The sequence below is a fragment of the Eleutherodactylus coqui genome, chromosome 1, assembly GCF_035609145.1.
Source record: "Eleutherodactylus coqui strain aEleCoq1 chromosome 1, aEleCoq1.hap1, whole genome shotgun sequence".
In the NCBI taxonomy this organism is placed as follows: domain Eukaryota; kingdom Metazoa; phylum Chordata; class Amphibia; order Anura; family Eleutherodactylidae; genus Eleutherodactylus; species Eleutherodactylus coqui.
The window spans coordinates 193,259,117-193,279,749 of NC_089837.1; the positions used below are offsets into that span (position 1 = coordinate 193,259,117).

At 46.5% G+C, this 20,633-nt stretch overlaps 1 protein-coding gene across 1 annotated transcript in view; it reads left to right on the forward strand.

The window, feature by feature from the left end:
• Positions 1-20,633, forward strand: part of LOC136628913 (cytochrome P450 3A9-like) — a 72,564-nt gene that overhangs the window by 32,574 nt on the left and 19,357 nt on the right. Inside the window, exons 7-11 of the mRNA XM_066604992.1 lie at positions 1,937-2,085; positions 4,210-4,337; positions 5,093-5,168; positions 6,845-7,005; positions 14,678-14,904. Of these exons, the coding sequence (XP_066461089.1) occupies positions 1,937-2,085; positions 4,210-4,337; positions 5,093-5,168; positions 6,845-7,005; positions 14,678-14,904 (741 nt within the window). The remainder of the gene's footprint in view (positions 1-1,936; positions 2,086-4,209; positions 4,338-5,092; positions 5,169-6,844; positions 7,006-14,677; positions 14,905-20,633) is intronic.

Sequence of the window (20,633 nt, forward strand, 5' to 3'; positions counted from 1 at the left end):
CCAAGTTTGAGGTGTTTGGATCACAAAGACGAACGTTGGTGAGACGCAGAACAAATGAAAAGATGCTGGAAGAATGCCTGACGCCATCTGTTAAGCATGGTGCAGGTAATGTGATGGTCTGGGGTTGCTTTGGTGCTGGTAAGGTGGGAGATTTGTACAGGGTAAAAGGGATTCTGAATAAGGAAGGCTATCACTCCATTTTGCAACGCCATGCCATACCCAGTGGACAGCGCTTGATTGGAACCAATTTCATCCTACAACAGGACAATGACCCTAAACACACCTCCAAATTGTGCAAGAACTATTTACAGCAGAAGCAGGCAGCTGGTATTCTATCGGTAATGGAGTGGCCAGCGCAGTCACCAGATCTGAACCCCATTGAGCTGTTGTGGGAGCAGCTTGACCGTATGGTACGCCAGAAGTGCCCATCCAACCAATCCAACTTATGGGAGATGCTTCTAGAAGCGTGGGGTGCAATTTCACAAGCTTACCTCAACAAATTAACAGCTAGAATGTCAAAGGTGTGCAATGCTGTAATTGCTGCAAAAGGAGGATTCTTTGACGAAAGCAAAGTTTGATGTAAAAACAATGTTATTTCAAATACAAATCATTATTTCTAACCTTGTCAATGTCTTGACTCTATTTTCTATTCATTTCACAATGCATGGTGGTGAATAAGTGTGACTTTTCATGGAAAACACAAAATTGTTTGGGTGACCCCAAACTTTTGAACGGTAGTGTACATGTGTTAAAATGCTTTGTGATGCACATTGTGTTGGGGGTGGAGTTACTGGGTTTTTAAGGTTTAGGTTCTGTGTATGACACTTAGGACTTGACAAAGACCCGCGGTGTATCGGGTTGAAACGTTGTCTGTGTGGGCACAATAAAGCTATCTTTGAGGTGAAAATTCCCTGGAGTGCTGCTCTTCATCTCTTCATGTGGTTATGCAGTTTACCGATCCGTGATCCAGGATTGGCTTGGAGCGTGCACCGTTAATCCAGGAGCGTCCTCCCTTTACCATTAAGGTGTTGTGTGTGTGTGTGTGTGTGTGTGTGTGTGTGTGTGTGTGCTGTGGTCGACTAATACATTTCCCTTGTATAGTACAAGTTATGTGGATATGATTTTAACAAATCTCAATCGCGTGGCACGGAAATAAACTGCGCAGTATCCGTAGTAGAATTGTCATGCGGTGCAGATTTAAAATCTGCAACGTGGCAAATTATGCTGTGAATATCATCTCTGTAAGGCTACGTTCACCCGAGTGTAACCCTCGTGTGTCGCAAAACTCAAAACACGCGCATGAACATGAACTCCATTCTTTTGATGCTGTGAGGTAAAAAAAAAACTGCATGTCCTATCTTTTTGTGCCCCTCGGAGCGCATCGCCCATTGATTTCAATGACAGTCAGATACACCGCATGCCATGCTGTGTGCATGTTAGTGTAATGTGATGTTTCTCATTGAAATCAGTGGGAAAAACTTGCCGATCCTCTTACGTGCGCAAAACAAGCACCGAAGGATCGTAATTTCACAGAAGCGGTGCATGGTGTTTTGGCATGTTGATGTCGTGCTCGCCCGTGTGAACATACCCTAAATGTGGAGGTCAAATCCATGTCAAAATCCGTATGTACGCAGAATTTTGATATGAATTTTGACATCAATCCACACCAAGTCTGCTATGGAAAATTTACTCTGTGTGAATGTAGTCCCAAAGCAACTATCATGTTTTCTGTCAACCCTCCCCCCACCCCATTAATAACAATGGTCCAATTAAAGTGCCAGCTGCCCAGCAGAATAATGGATTTGTTCTGTCATTTGCACATTATAACCTTTTATTATAGTATGCCACAATACATTGTTTCATCTATGTCTAAGCATAAATAATGTATGTATTTAATGCAATTAGTAATTGATGTTTTGCTATGTGCCTGTTTCAGTGTTCTAGGAGCATACACTATGGATGTTGTCGCTAGTAGTTCATTCAGTGTGAACATTGATTCATTGAACAAGCCTAATGATCCTTTTGTTACCCAAACCAAGAAACTCCTGAAAGTTGGATTATTCAATCCAGTTCTCATACTTGTAGGTAAGGTTTCCATTTGTTTAGCTTCACTATTAGAATATAGTGCAAGGTAATACATATTAATTACTGTTTGTTGTCCATCATAATCCATATCTATGCATGATCTGCTTTAGATATTTATCTGTTTATTGAAAGTTCACATGGATGCAAAAACCTGATGAAGCAAGAGTCTTAAGGCCCATTTAGACACAACAATCATCGCTCAAAAGATGTCTTTTGAGCGATAATCGTTGTCATTTACAGCGCAAGATGATCGCTCAAACCTTATACAGCCGAGCGCTCTGAACGGAGGATGCAGAAGACACGCGGGATGTCCCCGCGTGTCTTCTGCATCCAGCTGTTCTCTGCTCACTGCACCCGGCTGTTATACAGCCGAGCGCTCCGAACGGGGTATAAAGAACAAAGCTGGACCGTTCTGTTCTTCCTACCCAGACTGTCATGAGGGAGTGGGGTACAGCTGAAACAATAGTATCAGCTGTATCCCGCTGTGAATCCCTGATAAAGCTAGTCGTTCTTTTAGCACGCTGAAAGACAACGATTAGCGACGGCTTAATGAAAGCTGCATGATGTGCAGTTACACACAACGATTATCGCTCAAAAGACGGCTTTTGAGCGAATTTTGAGCAATAATTGTTGTCTAAATGGGCCTTTAGTATTGTTCTCCTGATAGTTGGGGGTTCCAAAGGTGACCCCGCACTTATCAAGCATTTATCGCATATCCTGTGAGTATGCTATAAAAGTATATGGTGGAAAATCTCCTTTACATGACCACGTACCGCACAATACAAGGGTATTATGGCTCTTATTGGGATTAGCCAACTCCCAAAATCTGTATGGGGAGGTGTAAAAATACTGATTCCCCTACTGTTCCCATTCTAACAGTGTCTGCTTCTCCCGCTGCTCTCCGCTTCCTGCTGCAGGGATGATTTCATTGACACCAGGAGAAGTGACTGCTGTAGTCAATTACCGCCTCAGTTCAGCCAATGATTAGTTGCAGCAGTCACGTGTACAGTTCTCGGGACTGATTGGGCAACTATAAAATGTAGTTTAAAAAAAAAAACACATTTGTAATGCTTTGTTATGATGGGTAGCATTTTATGGTATTCTGTATTTTTCAACATTTCAACACATAGGAACCTCTTTACAGATCATAGTAAACTCTGTCCTTTAAAACATTTCAATCTTGCAGGTTTTTTCTTGGCCTTTATGCACACCTAAACACGCCAATATAGTGCATGTCACCTTCTTGTGCACACATTTCGCACGCTGTTGGTGAGAGGCGCCATTTAAAATTAGGTAAAGTTAGTTGCCGCGCATGTTATACATGGTGAAAAAACGCTCATGTGAGAGCCATTATCCATATATTATATTGTAATGTGTACATTGTAAATAGGCACATTCCGAGTTTTGCTATAGGACACTATGATTTCTACTTATACTCCTTTTTTAATTATGATTAGAGATGAGCGAGTATACTCGCTAAGGACAATTACTCGATCGAGCATTGTCCTTAGCGAGTATCTCCCCGCTCGGGAGAAAAGGTTCGGCTGCCGGTGTGGGGAACTGGTGAGTGGCGGCAGTCATCAGTGGGGAGCAGGGGGAGAGAGATCTCCTGTCCGTTCCTCCCCGCTCTCCCCCGCAGCTCCCCGCCGGCAGCCGAATCTTTGCTCCCGAGCGGGCAGGTACTCGCTAAGGGCAATGCTCGATCGAGCAATTGCCCTTAGCGAGTATACTCGCTCATCTCTAATTATGATGCAATTATGTACTGTATTTGTGACTCATAGCAAATCTTGTACAAGTCTCGTACTTCTATGACTAATTCTGCAGGTCAAAGCACTTGGATCATGGTCTGTAACAAATTACATTTAGCATGAAATTACATTTAAGTGTCACAATTTCACATTTACTTTGCGTTGACAGTAGTTGCCTTGACCTCTGTGTATGAATCTACGTAAAATGAATATAGAAATACTACCTCATAAATGTTTTTTGCTTTTAATTATTTATGGTTTCTATTATTTAGTTACATTTCGTAAACCATTTGTGTGTATTCACTGCAACATAAATACCTGAAATGTACCATCCTTACGGTTTTATACCATTGAATGCATTTTGTTTTACTTTCAGTGATTTTTCCATTCCTCAGTCCCGTTCTTAATTGGCTAAATTTTAACTTCATACCAATTGACCTTTTACATTTTTATATGAATGCCATTACTAGTTTTAAAGAGGAGCGAAAGAAGGGAAACCACTCGGTAAGTACACCCTAATCTTGATTGTGTACTGGAGTATGATTGTTAGTCACACAAATGCACAGCGCCATGACTTCCATTAGAAGTATATATTTGGTAACCCTCTCTATTATAAAAAGAGAAAAATGTTCTTTATTTCAACCCTTCCGATGTTTCATACCACTTTACCCACGAACAATCAAAACACAAGGTCCGGATGCTGCTTTATGCCTTTTAATGACCTATGGGTTGAATCTTCTAATTTGTTTGATAACACTGCAGTATATGTGGATGGAAGAACTATTGTTACTTCAAGCAAAGTGGATCAACCAGATCTGGGCCTTACCTTCCTTTCGGGAACCCTATAGCAAGACAACAGCAGTCCTTGACATAAAGCTACAAAAGCTCAATTCATCGTTGGGTGACATGTGCTGCACTCTTGGCTTCAATGCCTAGACCGATCTTTGGATTGTCCTCCGTGTTCATATGTATTTTCTCTGGCAGCTGATTTTTTTTTCCTCCCATGAATAACAAGGTTTCCTGAACATGAGTGCATTCACATGTAGCTAATTTGCTGTGGATTTTGTTGCTGATCTGTGGCAGATTTCACCCTTTCAATTAAATTTAAATTGAATGGTTGAAACTGCTGCAGATCTGCACTAAAATCCATAACAAAATCTGCAGCTATGTGTGAATGCACTCTTCTACAGTAATCTTAAAAGTAGGAAAATAAGATACAAACCTGTAATCCTCTTTTATTCTTCATTTGTAACTAACAGGGTCGTGTAGACTTCTTGCAGCTCATGATGGATTCTAGAGTAGAAGATGCCAGTGGCTTAAGCAAGGAACAAAAAGGTATACAGAATTCCTTTGCTTTCAATATCTCATTAGTATCTACATATTGGGGGAATTACTTGCCCTGTAGATGATCAGGAATGAAACACAGCATTAATCATAATTAAGGCATTACAATTTATAAATGACGTATAGCTAGTCTTGGTGAGCAGTTTATTATAATGTATACTTACATAATGCACTTTTGGACTAGCTTTTGCCCATAATCATATGTTATGTTTGGCATTGTACTGTACATTGATATGCTCAGATTTGACAGATCTATATATATATATAAAGACGAAAGCCCTGACTGACCTGACACTAATTCTCCAACTTTCCGATGTCGTAGAAACATGAAATTTGGCACGAGCATTGATTATGTCCAAAATAGGTAAAGTAAATTGTTCCCAACTCGATTATTCAATTCTAAGCGCAAAAGAATTAGCGTCCAAATTTTATGTACGTAATCTAATTCTCTCACTTCCTGATGTCATAGAAACATGAAATTTGGCACTAGCATTGATTATGTCAGAGGAAAAGTTAATGGGTCCCAACTCTATTTATTCAATTCTAGTGCAAAAGAATTAGCGTCCAAATTTTACGTACATAATCTAATTCTCTCACTTCCCGATGCAACAAATAATTACACCATTTTTTACCGCACAAATGTGAAATTTGCCATGATCATTCTTTGCATACTAAATATTGGAAATTTAAAGGGTTGCAACTTGATTATTCAATCCTATGCATAAAAGTAAGTGACCCCCTATGTAATGTAACTAATAACACACACATGTACTGCACAAACTTGAAATTTGGCATGACCATTCCTGTTATGTAACTAATAACATATCTGTACCCGCAATATATGAGACAGTTATCGTCTCAGCAAAATGCATTTAGAAATAGGAGTATATACTGACAGGAATAAAACTGACTGTCGTATGTATTGAAAGGCCGTAAAGTACAAAAGGAAGTGGACATGGACTGCTGGGATGGAGTATGCCTTTAAGTATAACAAGGGGCTGCAACCTTCAGTCTGGGTAGGAAGTTGGAATAAAAAGGGGCGTTACCTTTCAGGGTAAAAATGAGGAGAGTATGTGAGGCACATTCTGTGGGGTGACATTTTCACATACAGTCTGAGATAAATCTCTCTCCTACTGCCTATACACTGAGGAATCTATCTGATCTGTGTTATGAGTAGGGTGTGTGAGGTGGCACATGCTGTGGGGGTGACATTTTTGAAAGAATCATGCAAAATGGTGAACATATTTTTTTCCTCAATATCTCTAAAGTAACCACGACTTCATAAGATTTTCCGTGTGAACCCCAGATAAACACGAGTACCAAATTACCTCGGGCAAAGCCAGGTACACAGCTAGTTCCGAATGTTATTTGATACATTGTTTATTTGTACACGTCTACCAACTTTCCACTCGATTGTGCTGCGTCTACTCAAAGCTCTTGCGCAGCAGCAGCTTGACTCTTTCTGAGCGCACTTCAAAGAAAGATTGTGAGGCTCAAAGTCAAAGATGACGACTGTGTCCCTTTAAATGATCTGGTAATTGCTGAATGCTACGTCCTTCTATTTATAATAAACTGTTCATTACGTGTATTTTACATTTTTGTCCTTTAGGGACATCCTGGAAACTGTCAAATGCATCTTGAGAAACCTATTGTGCTTTTCTTTACAGCTCTGACGGATACAGAGATTATGGCTCAGTCTGTTATTTTTCTGCTGGCTGGATTCGAGACCACAAGTTCGACATTAACTTATGTATTTTATAATCTGGCCACCCACCCTGATGTTCAGAAGAAACTGCAGGAGGAGGTTGATTCATATCTTTCTGATAAGGTGAGAATATGATGGTGTGTGCATATTTATCCGGTCAGCTTTTACATCTTGGCAATAAGTTATTCTGAATTCAAGCGGCTATTGAAACCACAATGTATTGCAAATTGACAGTAATCATTTGCACTAAAGGAGCTGAACGAAGTTAACTATAGTGCCAATTCTGTTACATAAATGATATCTAAAGCACCTGATCAATTTTATAAAATATACCATCTACTTACCCAATCTCGCTCACAGATCCTCACTTTTGAGGAGATGTGTAATTACTCCAAACAATGAAATATTCTGGTGTCTCCAATAAAGAATTGGATATCTTCTGTACATGGCAACAGATGTGGTCTCCAAGCTCTTTGCTTTCAAGGTTAACGTAAAGCATTTTGGCATACACACACATATGAGATATATATAATTTGGCACCAAGACCTGGGTAATGTGATTGAGACAGCTAACCGATACCCCATATGGGACTCTGTCTTCCACTGTTCCATTAATGTTACCACAATGGAGACTGCATACAAAGTCATACTGCCTTCATGATGCCAAGTTATCCCACCACATTAGAGATGAGCGAGCATACTCTCTAAAGGCAATTACTTGATCGAGCATTGCCCTTAGCGAGTACCTGCCCGCTCTGGAGCAAAGATTTGGCTGCCGGCGGCGGGGGAGAGCGGGGAGGAACGGAGGGGAATCTCTCGCTCCCTCCTGCTCATGGCCGCAACTCACTGGTCACCCGCGCCGGCAGCCGAACCTCTTCTACTCGCTAAGGACAATGCTCGATCGAGTAATTGTTCTTAGCGAGTATGCTCGCTCATATCTACACCACATGTTTTCATAGTTGCCCTGCAATGGAAGATATTCTGCATAGCTGGTGGTCTTGCCCAAGACTGACCTGGTTCTGGGGCCGCGTTTTTTGGCCACATCCAAATCTTGTTTGATTTTATTGTACATAAGTTCTGTAGGGTGGCTCGACTTACTACCGTATTAAAGCCCCTTCCCTCAGGGTCCAGTTAGCTATGATTTGCTAATTCAAATAGGAAATCAGTAGGTCTGAGTTCGATCCGGCAGACTATGTATACAGCAGATACATCGTTGACTCGTACAAATGATGAGTCGTACAGTCACTGTATAAGTGAATGAGAGCGACTGAAGGATCGGTATTTAAACCGAATAATTAGTGAACAAGCGAACAATTATTTCCCCCAGTCGTCTCCACGACAGCACCAATTGAGATTGCCTCCTCCTGATAGGACAGGAACAAACTGAGAGGTTAAAAGCTCCCCCCCCTTCCCCACTTTCCTCAGTGTCTTCCTGTCCTGCCAGGAGGCAGGATCTCTGAGAGGAGCTGGTGGAGAAGCCAGCCAGGATTACTTACAGGCGGATCGGAAGGCAGTGGCTCACCCTGTCCTCCCTTCCCAGCCAGACGACTCCCGGGACGCCACATGGGGTGGTAACCCCCGGGCCAGGTTCCTCCCGCGGCGGCCCATGGGGGGTACAAAGCGGGAGCCTCAGTCCCCCTCGTCCTCCCTGCAGAAGTTACAGCGCGGCGCTCCAGGAAGCCCTCCGACGGCGGGGGGCGGGGCGCCGCGTCACGTGTCCAGCGCGATGACGTCATCGCATCTGCATCAGGAGCGGAGGGGGCGGGGCTTAGCGCAGGAGCGCGAAAATTTTTAAAAAAATAGGAACCTGAGAGAAGCCAGAACAAACCAGCACTACAGGTCGCAGGGTGTCTGCAGCACCGGTATAGTAATGAGTGCTCCAGCCCCAGAGACAGCTGAAACCTCAGCCTCAGCGGCCGTAAGTAGCCAGTGCGGCAAAAAATACAATGCAATTATCCAGTGTATTGTGTATGGAAAATTGCATATTTACCCGCAAAAAATACAATGCAAATATCCAGTGTATTGTGTATGGAAAATTGCATATGTACCCGCAAAAATACAATGCAATATCCAGTGTATTGTGTATGGAAAATTGCATATGTACCCGCAAAAATACAATGCAAATATCCAGTGTATTGTGTATGGAAAATTGCATATTTACCCACAAAAAATGCTTTATTTGTCAGGGGGATATAAAAAGACATCACCCCCAGAACAAAACTCAGAAAATGCGCGGATTGCGGGAAAAAACTGCCAGCTACGTACCAGAGGCCTCTATGCAAGGCATGCGTAGCTAGGCTAGTTAAAGAGGAATCAGGAGGACGTTAGGAAGCTGGTGAAAGAAGAGGTAGATCAGCCCTAACGGCACAGCTGGCGCCACCAGCGAAACGCCAGAAAAGGGCGTATGTTCCTGACGAGCCTTCCGACTCAGAGTTCCATCGGTCGGAGCAAGAGGAACAGGCGGCCGAGGAGTCCTCAGATTAGGAGGACTACAAAAAATACTTATTCCATCAGGACGACTTAATGGAATTGATTAAGTCAGTCAGGGCTACACTAAAAATGGAAGAGCCCAGAGAACCACGTACCCTACAAGATGAGATATTTGGGGGACTAGGGGAGAGGCGCAAGCATACCTTCCCTGTCCACAAGAATATCACCAAAATAATCCAAAAAGAGTGGAGGACGCCGCACAGTTAAAAGATCCCATGGATCGCAAAGCTGAGGGCCTTCTAAAGAAATCACGGGAGGCAGCGGCAAACAGACTTACGCCAGGGATCGCAGCCACCTGTGTGGCGCGAACTCTGGGGGTACGGCTAGAACAGCTACACCTAACCAATAAGACGCCGAGGGAACAGATCCTAAATTCCCTTCCGATCCTGCGTATGGCAACAAATTGCCTAGCGGACGCCGCGGCCGAAACTGTCAAACTCTCGGCAACGGCTACAGCCCGGTCTAACTCAGCCAGAAGAGTGTTATGGCTGAAATCGTGGTCAAAAATAAGCTATGCGCCCCAAAAACCCCGGAAGAAAAGCCACAGAGGGAAGACCTTCTTCCGGGCCCCAAGGCAACAGCCAGAGACCTACCGAGGTAGGGGCAAGACAGGCCGCTGGAGTTACCCCAAGGGGGGCAGAGGAAGGAATATCCTCTTTTACCCCCACCAGGGGGAGCCAAATCAGAGACCCTGCCGCCACCCCCGTAGGGGCAAGGCTGGAGGGCTTTGTGGATCAAGGGGCCACGATTTCCGAAGGCCCATGGATCCCAAAGATCTTACAGCAGGAATACCGGATAGAACTGGTGTCCCTCCCCAGAAGAAAATTCATTATCACGGGAGGCTCCAAACAGTTACACCTACTAAGGCAAACCGTTGGGGACCTGCAACAACTAAATGCAATATCCCCCATACCGCAAAACGAGGAGACCCAGGGCCATTATTCCAGGCTCTTCCTAGCAAGGAAACCCTGTGGGAAACAGCGGATGATAGTGAACCTGAAACCTCTGAACACCTGCATCAGATACAGAAAATTCAAGATGGAGTCCATCTCCTCAACAATAAAGTTGATTCCCAAAGGAGCCTACAGGGCATCCATCGATTTAAAGGATGCTTATTTCCACGTACCGATCCACAAGGGGTCCCGGAAATACCTAAGGCTCGCAGTGGATATGGGCAAAGGAATAGAGCACCATCAATGCAGATGCCTGCCCTTCGGGATCTCCTCAGCACCCAGAATCTTCACCAAAATTATGGCGGAGGTAGCCGCCTACCTGAGGAAGAAGTCGGTCCAAATAATAGCAGAGTCCAGAGAACTCCTAACGAAAACACCTGAGGATAGTGCTAGAACTTCCCCAATCCTTGGGACAGATCATAAACTGGGAAAAATCCAGCCTAGATCCCGACAAACAGAAAACGTTTCTGGGTATAACGCTCGACTCAGAATCGCAATGCTCCTGCCTAACCGAGGAGAGAATACAAAAAATCCGACTGCTAGTCAAAACCTTTTTACGGAGACCATTATGCACAATTCGGGAAGCCAGGTCTCTCCTGGGAAGCTTGATTTCAGGCATTCCAGGAGTGGCATGGGCCCAGGCTCACACCAGAGCCCTGCAAGCCTCAGTCCTATCCACGTGGGACAAAAAGCGGTCCTCTCTAGGGACAAGAATGTACATTCCAAGCGCGGCGAAAACATGCCTGCGTTGGTGGGCATCCCCAGAGAACCCGCGGAGAGGGGTTCATTGGCTACAAAACCCAGCCACTCACATCACAACGGATGCAAGCGCCTGGGGATGGGGAGCGCACGTGGGGAACCAGTTCTTTCAGGGCCCATGACCTCAAAGAACAAAAGAACAGTCCTCAAATCACAGGGCGATCACGGCAACCCACTTGAAGGGGACGCTAAACCAAAAGCGGCCTTTCTCAGCAGGAGGCAAATAGACCCAGGAGAATGGTCTCTCTCCCTGAAAGCATTCAGAATCCTGATCAATCAGTGGGGGACCCCACAATTGGACCTGTTCGCAACCAGGGAAAAATGCCAAAGTAAGCAATTTCTTCTCCCTCCGGCCAGGAGATCGTCCGACAGCAGTAGACGCCCTAGGCCAAGACTGGGGAGAAGGGCTGGTGTACGCCTTCCCCCCCCCCCCCCCCTATACCGTTAATCCCCAGAGTCTTACAATATTTCAGAACCCAGGTATGCACACTAATCCTGGTGACCCCCTTCTGGGCCAAAAGAAGCTGGTTCGGTCTTGTAGCAACTGAGCGTCCGGGACCCAGTCATCTTCCCTACCTGGACAGGTCTTCTATCGCAGGGCCCACTGAGCCATCTGAGCCTAGACAGGTTCCACTTAACAGCATGGCTCTTGAAGAATCCTCACCAAAAGAGAAGGGATTCTCAGAGATAGGAGTAGAAACGTTAATGTCCAGCAGAAAAGACTACCCACCTTATCTACCAGAAAGTTGGAGAAGGGTCTCCTCATGGAGACAGGGAAGGGATCGCGGAGATTCTATCCCGGACATCCCTCTAATCTTAGAGTTCTTACAGAGGGGCCTAGAGACGGGCCTCTCTCCAAGCACCCTGAAGTTCCAGGTCACAGCCCTTAGCGCCATATGTGACACAAAGTTCTCAGACAACAGATGGGTCAACAGGTTCCTAGCAGCAGCAACTAGATTACGGCCTGGGCCCATAAATCTTTTTCCAGACTGGAACCTTAACTGGGCCCTAGGGGCCATGACAACGGTACCATTCGAGCCGATCGAAGCACTACCCATAAAAATGCTTACTATTAAGACCATTTTCTTAGTAGCATCACCTCCGCAAGACAGGTTAGCGAGCTGCAGGCCTTGTCCATTCGCCACCTGTTCCTGAAAATCTCGGCCACCGAATTAGTACTTAAAACGGACCCGGCGTTTAGGCCAAAAATAGGATCACATTTTCATAGGTCCCAGGACATAATAATCCCCTCAATTTATATATATATTTATATATATATAAATTTTATAAATAAAAAAAAAATTTTTAAGTTGAGCTCCTACCCCGGCAATTCGTTAGAATCCACTGAGGAAAGTGGGGAAGGGGGGGAGCTTTTAACCTCTCAGTTTGTTCCTGTCCTATCAGGAGGAGGCAATCTCAATTGGTGCTGTCGTGGAGACTACTGGAAACCCGATTATCAGGTAGGTATAATCCATTTTTTAGTGCCTGCATAAGATGAATGAAAAGTGAACAATTTAACATTTGGCGTTCTATAATTGGCTGCGGTTACACTGAGCGATTTATTGTGCATTTTCACTCATTTGAATAATTTTTAATTGAAAGGGCCTTTACGCAACCCTAACTTGACCTATTTACATTTGTTTTTCTAGCTGCAAAGCAAACAATTGCACATTCATGGAGAATGGACTCTGTTATTTCAGTGAGGCCAAGTCTCGCTTTGATCATTTCTCTGTTAGGCCTCAATAAGACGAGCGTTTTGTTTTTGCACACCTAGATCGCAATCCTCTGCCACGGCTGCAACAGAGGATTCCTTCATCCCAGCCGGGAGTCCCCTTGTCACTGAACACTGACAGTGCTGTCACACTGTTCAGGGATGAGGGGACTCCCGTGGGGATATTTTACACGCAGCACGGACCTTGCCACTGCACGGATGTCCTATCTTTTGCTGGTGTTTTTACACCTGTAGAAGACAGACATGTGGACACTACATAGGGAACCAATGGTTCTAGCGCTTTTCAAAAAATTTTTGCACTCATAGGCGCGTGCAAAAAAACGCTCGTCTGACCGCACTTAAAGAGGAACTTGCCAGTGTTCTTGACTCTCATTCAAATTTTGAGATTTGCTTCTCATGGATTCCATATGCCTATCCCTAACTACCAACTCAATCTTTTATAGGTTTAGGACTTAAACTTACAAAACGAATTTGAGTGATAATTGTTCAGTGTATATGCGGAAAAAAAAACTGCTCACTGTTCGTTTGTTGTTGCTTATCACGTCAGCAAAAAAAACTATTGCTGGCTTCTCGTTATGTGTATACACTCCCAGCACAATGCTTCACACAGAAGGTGCAGCACTGAGCGGGAAGCCAGCAAGAAGTCTGTCTTTCAGTCTAAACATTCTGCATGAGCGCTGACAACCTTAGCGGTGACTGTCGGCCTGTGTAAGATGGCCATTGACTTTTTATACTGTATTGTTCATTGTACACTTGTACTGTATTGTTCCGATGGTTTGTCTATGGCCTTTCTCTTTAGTAACCTCGTCAGAATAAAGCCTCTTTCACATGACGTGATCATTGTTCAAATCGCTTATTGAGGCCCATTTACACGTAATGATTATCGGTCAAAATTCGTTCAAAAAAACGAATTTGAGCAATAATCATTCGGTGTGAATGCAAAAAAAAACGACTCACTTGTCATTCGCTGTTTAAGTTGACTCGCTGGCTTCTCGACCTGTGTAAATGCTCCCTGCACAGCACTTCCCACAGGAGGTGAAGCGCTGAGCGAGAAGCTGATGAGGAGGCGGCTAGACTGCAGCAAGTCTTTCAGTTTAAATGCTCTGCATGAGCGCTGATGACCTTAGCGGTGACGTCTGCACTCGTGTAGACGTTTAAAGGACTGTTGGCCTTTAGATCGAGCTGTTTGCACTGTAATCGTGTAGTGTGAACGCATCCAGCGCAAGAACAATCGGCGATAAATCGCTGAATGGATCTTTCATGCAGAGCTAAAAATCATTGTTGGTCTCTGGCTGCATCGTAAACAGGCAGTAGTTCTGTTATGAATGACAGCCTGTTTTCTATAAATGGAGGCGAGGGGAATGATCTCCAGCCCGTTCAGCCTGCAATCACTGAGTGATGATCACTCCCTTGTAAAAGTACAGGAGTGATCATCACGGAGACGGTGGTTGGGCACTAAGGTGTCCCGTGTGAAAGGGGCTTTACTGTGGTGATATGTTGTGGCTCAGGTTACAGTTTTTGCAGTTATTTGTACAATTATGTCATTTCTGCTTTTTAAATTGTTTGTGTACTTTTAACGACTGAGCAGAAAGTGCAGTAAACATGTTCAAACTTTGGAGAGTCCATTGTGTTACTATGATTCAGTCCTCAAACAATATCGGGACTGAGTTCCAGTGATTGGTTGATATGCCTACACATTATATTCTAGGTCTGTGGGGACACCACTGCTTCTCTTATTGTAAAGATTATATTAAAATGCAGCATACAATACAAAAATATAAATTTACAAGTAGTCCTACATTTTCAGTTGTATTGAACTATTCTGGGATAAGTCATACTGTATATCATTCGTTTATCTTCAGGCCAGCCCTACATATGATATATTGATGCAGATGGAATACCTAGATATGGTTATTCAGGAGACTCTCCGTATGTACCCTCCAGCTGGAAGACTAAAAAGAGTTTCAAAGCAAACTGTTGAGATTAATGGTGTCACCATCCCAAAAGGGATGGTCTGCGTGATTCCAGCCTATGTGTTGCACCATGACCCTGAATTTTGGCCTGAACCCGAAGAATTCCATCCTGAAAGGTAACTTAAGCCACTTACCATGCTATATGGTCTTGAAACTTTTGAAGCATGACAGTGTCCAATTTTTTTGCACAGTGAATAGTAATAATGTCTTTGGGTTTATAATTACATTAGGGTTCCTATTTTTTATCCATGAGCAGTACAATGTTTTTTGTTTGTTTTTTTGCAATCTCTGTTTCTCGCTTGTGTCATTGGGGTACACAGCAAAGACCATGGGATATAGCTTCTGCCACTAGGAGGTGACACTAAGCACAAAAACGTTAGCTCTGCCCTCTGACTATATTCCTCCTGCCGACACCATAGTAACATAGTATGTAAGGCCGAATGAAGACATTGTCCATCTAGTCCAGCCTGTCTATCCTACTGTGTTGATCCAGGGGAAGGCAAAAAACCCCAAGGCCAGAAGCCAATTAGCCCTTTTGGGGGAAAAATTCCTTCCCGACTCCCTAATGGCAATCAGACTGTTCCCTGGATCAACCCCTAATAGTTCCTACCTGCCTGTATACCAGGATTGACACTTAACCTAATATTTATATCCTGTAATATATTTCTTCTCCAGAAAGACATCAAGTCCCCTTTTAAACTCCTCTATCGATTTTGCCATCACCACTTCCTCCGGTAGAGAGTTCCACAGTCTAACTGCTCTTACAGTAAAGAACCCCTTTCTATGTTGGTGATGAAACCTACTTTCCTCTAATCGTAGCGGATGTCCTCTTGTTACCTTTGTGGTCCTGGGTGTAAACAGATCACGGGAGAGATCCATGTGTTGTCCCCTCATGTACTTATACATGGTTATTTGGTCGCCTCTTAACCTTATTTTTTCTAGAGTAAATAGTCCCAATTTGGATAGCCTCTCTGGGTATTCCAGTCCCGTCATTCCATGTATTAGTTTAGTTGCCCTTCTTTGAACCCCTTCAAGCACTGTGACATCTTTCCTGAGCACCGGTGTCCAGAATTGTACGCAGTATTCCATGTGAGGCCTGACAAGTGCCTTATATAGTGGAAGGATAATGTTCTCGTCCTTCGCCCCTATACCTCTTTTAATGCACCCCAAGACTTTATTTGCCTTTGCAGCAGCTGACTGGCATTGGTTACTCCAGTTTAGTCTATTATCCACTAATACCCCTAGATCCTTTTCCATATCCCTTTTCCCCAGCGGTACCCCATTAAGTGAATATTTGTGACATCCGTTCCTCCTGCCCATGTGCATAGTCTTACATTTTTCAACATTGAACTTCATTTGCCATTTTTCTGCCCAAGCCCCCATCTTATCCAGGTCCGTTTGTAGCTGCACATTGTCCTCCGTTGCATTAATTATATTGTATAATTTTTTTTATAATTAGTTTTTAGCTTAGTGTCTCGTAGGAGGACGGTCGTGCCCGTTAGGGCTGGTCTAAGGGCCAAGGTTAGACGGGGAGGCAGGACACTCCCCATCAAACCCGAACGGAGAGGAGGGCGAACAACCTCAGGTTTGTCCAGGTTGCTTCTTGCCCGGCCCGCCTCAGAAGAAAAGGTGGCACATCCGGATCATGTATATCTGCATGGGGCCCGCCAGCGAGAGCCCCCCCTTGTTTGGTGCAGAGGTCCGCATCCCCTTCCCATGGGAGGCGATGCAGTAGGGGTAGGCTGCTGGAACTGGGGAGCCACTTTTTCTACCAGCAAGGACGCAGGAGGTGAGTACGCGCTGGTGACCCCCTCTCCCTCTCCCTCTACTCCCCCTCACCCTCTCCCCTTCCTGGCTCTCCCAGTATGTCGCTATTTGCACGCGTACCTTGTGGGCTGCAGCGTGGTGCAGGGATAGGCGGAAGCGGACAGGCTCCTGTTTCTCTGGTATCCACTATGTATGGCTGCGGCAGCAGAGGGCACTATTCGCTGGGGCATTCCTGCATTCTGCTCCCCTTGAGCTCGCGGGCGGGGTGAGGGAGGGGAGGTCAGTTCATCGTGGAGATATGGGCTCACCTGATGTTCAGGGCGCTGGTTCCAGGCACAAGCCGGCGGGCGGCGTGGCCTCGCGGGCATGGCACCGCGGCGGCAGCAACAGCTTCCAGCGTGCCCAGGTCTTCCGGCTCCTGGCAGAGGCTCCTGCGATGTGGGGTTCAATGGAGGGGCCGCAGTGCAGCCCCGGGCGCGGCAACGCTGGGACCGGAGGGGGTGTGGCCTTGTGTTGCCACGCCCCATATGCCACATGGGGGCGTGGCTTTGCGGCGTGGGGCGCGGCAGCAATGCGCTCTGCTCCTCCCCCTTCCTCCCTCAGCACAGGTGAAGGGATGACGTCAGAGAAGCAGCCTATTGGGGACAGCGCGGCAGGCCTTAAAAACCGCCCTGCTGCTCTTTTCTGCTCAGCTCATACGCTGTACAGCTCAAGCTCCAGGAAAGAAAGCCCTTCAGCACCTGCAGTCTCCTGACACAGCGGCTCCCCGGACCTCTTCAGACCTCGGCAAAGACCTGGGTAAGCTCTGCCTGGCGGCTAGCTCCCCTCTCGCTGCGTATCCCTCCTGCCGGCGGTTGGCATAGCAGAGGATAGCTCGCAGTTTTATTTGCTGGTGAAATCCCAGCACCATGACCCCAGAGCCCTGGAGGCTGGACCAAGGACAGCAAGAGTAACGCACTTTGCTTGCTCATGCTGTAACCTAAAGTTCGCATGCGGGCAGGCTGAGCCCTTTTGTAGAGATTGTTCCCCTGCGAAACAGGTGACTGTGCAGGGCAACCCCCCCCCCCCAGTTCAGCCCGCAGTTATGGCCGAGCCGGAGTGAGCCCGCTCATTGTCACTGGCGGTGTCTGACCTCTCTCGGGCATCTGGCGCAATTTTGGAAAAAATAACGCAGGACGTCTCCGGTTCAGGTGAGGAGAGCAGCCGTAGACTAAAATGGGTCAGGCCTTCGGACTTCCGGCGGCCCTCCCAGTCACCATCCTACTTGTCGCTTTTGCACTCTTTTGGTACTAGGTCACGGCGCTCGTCGGCAGAAGAGGATGGTTCAGACGAGGAATGGTCTGAATCTTCCTCAGACTCTGTTGCGGAGGAGGATCAGGTACCAAAATTTTCGGCAATGGTGGAGAGCTTAGTGGTTGCGGTGCGTGACACTTTTCAGCTCACTGAACAGGAACCACAGGCATCTGGAATATCGTTTTCTTTCAGGCAGCCTAGATGCTCTCCGAAAACCTTTCCTCCTCATGAGGACTTTGACAAGTTCCTATCTAAGGAATGGAAGACACCGAATAAGCGTCTTTCCAAGATGGGTTACTTGGACGGGAAATACCCCTTCCCGCAGGACTTAGTGGAGGGAGGGTCCACAGGAGCGGGAACAAAGGAAGGTTCCTTCCTTTAAACCAAGGTCCTCTTGGCAGGGGCCCCAGCCCACAAAGGATACCGAAGGCAAGCTCCCCGCATGAGGGACTGCCCCCACCTTTTTCGGACAAGGTGGGGGGACGGCTTTTCCAATTCACCCAGGTCTGGTCGTCTCAGGTCACAGACACCTGGGTACAGAAGGTCGTGTCCAGGGGCTATGCGATAGAGTTCCTTGCACGACCGCATCTGTCGGTCCAGAACCCCAAAAAAGGACTGCTCCGTCCGTCTGGTTTTGGACCTAAAGAAGCTGAACAACTTCGTAGCGGTCCGTCATTTCCGCAAGGAGTCGGTACGAGTGGTCATTGCATCCTTGGAGGCAGGGGAGTTCCTGTCCTCGATAGGCATCCAGGATGCATATTTACATATCCCCATTTGTCAGGCACACCAGTGCTTCCTCCGGTTCGCAGCACGGGGTTGAGTGACTCTCCCGGAAGTAAAACGTGAGCTGCTTTAGAGGCAGGTGCGGTCCCTTCTATCGCAGCGACCAGTGGCGATCCGCCATGCGATGAACGTTCTGGGACTGATGGTATCGTCTTTCGAGGCGATTCCATTTGCCCAGTTTCACTCCCGCCCCTTGCAGTGGGCGATACTCTCAAGGTGGGACAGGTTAGTGCGATCCCTCGAGGGGAAGATAAGGTTTCCACCAGGAGTTCAGCTGTCACTCCAGTGGTGGTTGGACTCTCCACGCATCCAGCAGGGCAGGTCGTTCCTGCCCCTGCAGTGGCAGGTGCTGGCTACAGACGCCAGCATGATGGGCTGGGGGTGCACCAATTCCTCTTTCCTTGGCTGCTCAGGAGGATCAGGAAGGAAGAGCTACCAGTGATTCTCATAGCCCCAGATTGGCCGCAAAGAACGTGGTACGCGGAGCCCAAGGACATGGTAGCAGACGCGCACTGGTGATTACCCCTGCGAAAGGATCTTCTCTCTCAGGGTCCCCTCTACCACCAGAGTTTGGCTACACTGCGTTTGACGGCGTGGCAGTTGAGATCGCGGTACTAAGAGCAAAGGGCTTCTCAGACCCGGTTATCCAGACAATGATTAGGGCTAGGAAGCCGTCATTAAAAGTATATCACCGGGTGTGGAGAACATTCTTTCGCTGGTGCAAGCAGAAAGGGGCGCACCCGATGCATTTTTCATTGGCCCGTCTTCTGTCGTTTCTCCAAGACGGGGTTGGACTTGGGCCTGGGCCTCAGCTCCCTTAAGGGACAGGTTTCGGCTTTGTCAATTTTGTTTCAGCGACCTTTGGCTTCAAGGTTGGCGGTGCGCACCTTTTTACAGGGAGTCGCTCATACGGCACCCCCTTTCCGCCTTGGGACCTTAACCTGGTTCTGGACGCCTTGCAGGCCCATCCGTTTGAACAATTAGCGGAAGTACTGTGGCGCTTGCTATCCTGGAAGGTCGCTTTCCTGGTGGCGGTTACCTCCCTTCGTAGGGTTTCGGAGATTGCAGTGCTGTCGGCAAAAGCACCCTTTACGTTTTTTTTCACCAGCATAAGATGGTGTTGCGACCGGTGCGATCTTTTCTCCCAAAGGTGGTGTCTACCTTCCACATTAATGAGGACATTGTACTGCCATCATTTTGTCCAAGGGCTGTTCACTCTAGGGAATGGGCTCTGCACATCTTAGACCTAGTCCATGCCCTGAGGACATATTTGGACCAGACCGCATCTTTCTGGCGCTTGGATTCCCTATTTGTGATACCGGAGGGTCGGAGACGTGGCCTTGCAGCATCAAAGGTGACAATTGCTCGCTGGATCCGTTCGGCAGTGGTGGAGGCCTACCGGGCTAATGGTGAGACACCGCCGTTCCAGGTGAAGGCACATTCCGCTAGAGCGGTGGGGGGCTTCATGGGCGGTCAATCACGATGCCTCAGTATCACAGGTGTGTAAGGCATCCCTGCACACCTTTTTCTAAATTTTATCAGATACATACGTTTGCGTCAGCCGACGCTGCGCTGGGTCGAAAGGTTTTACAGACGGCTGTAAACTGACCGCATGCGTGTTGATTTATTTGTACCCACCCTCAGGGACGGCTGTGGGACTTCCCACAGTCTTTGCTGTGTACCCCAATGACACGAGCGAGAAAAGAGGATTTTTTTACTCACCGTAAAATCTTTCTCGTCTCGTCATTGGGGGACACAGCATCCACCCCTCTTTCTTTTTATGACAGTGGTGGTCCTGGTCGGACTCCGGATTCTGTAAGTTGCACATGGTGATACGTTTTTTTATCATTAGTTAAATTTTGTTAACCTGTCATATGACTAACTATTGTCTCTCTGTTCCTGCATGGCTATTCCAACTGCTGGCATGACAAACTAATTAGCCTGGCGTCAGCAGGAGGGATATAGCCAGAGGGCGGAGCTAACTTTTGTGCTTAGTGTCGCC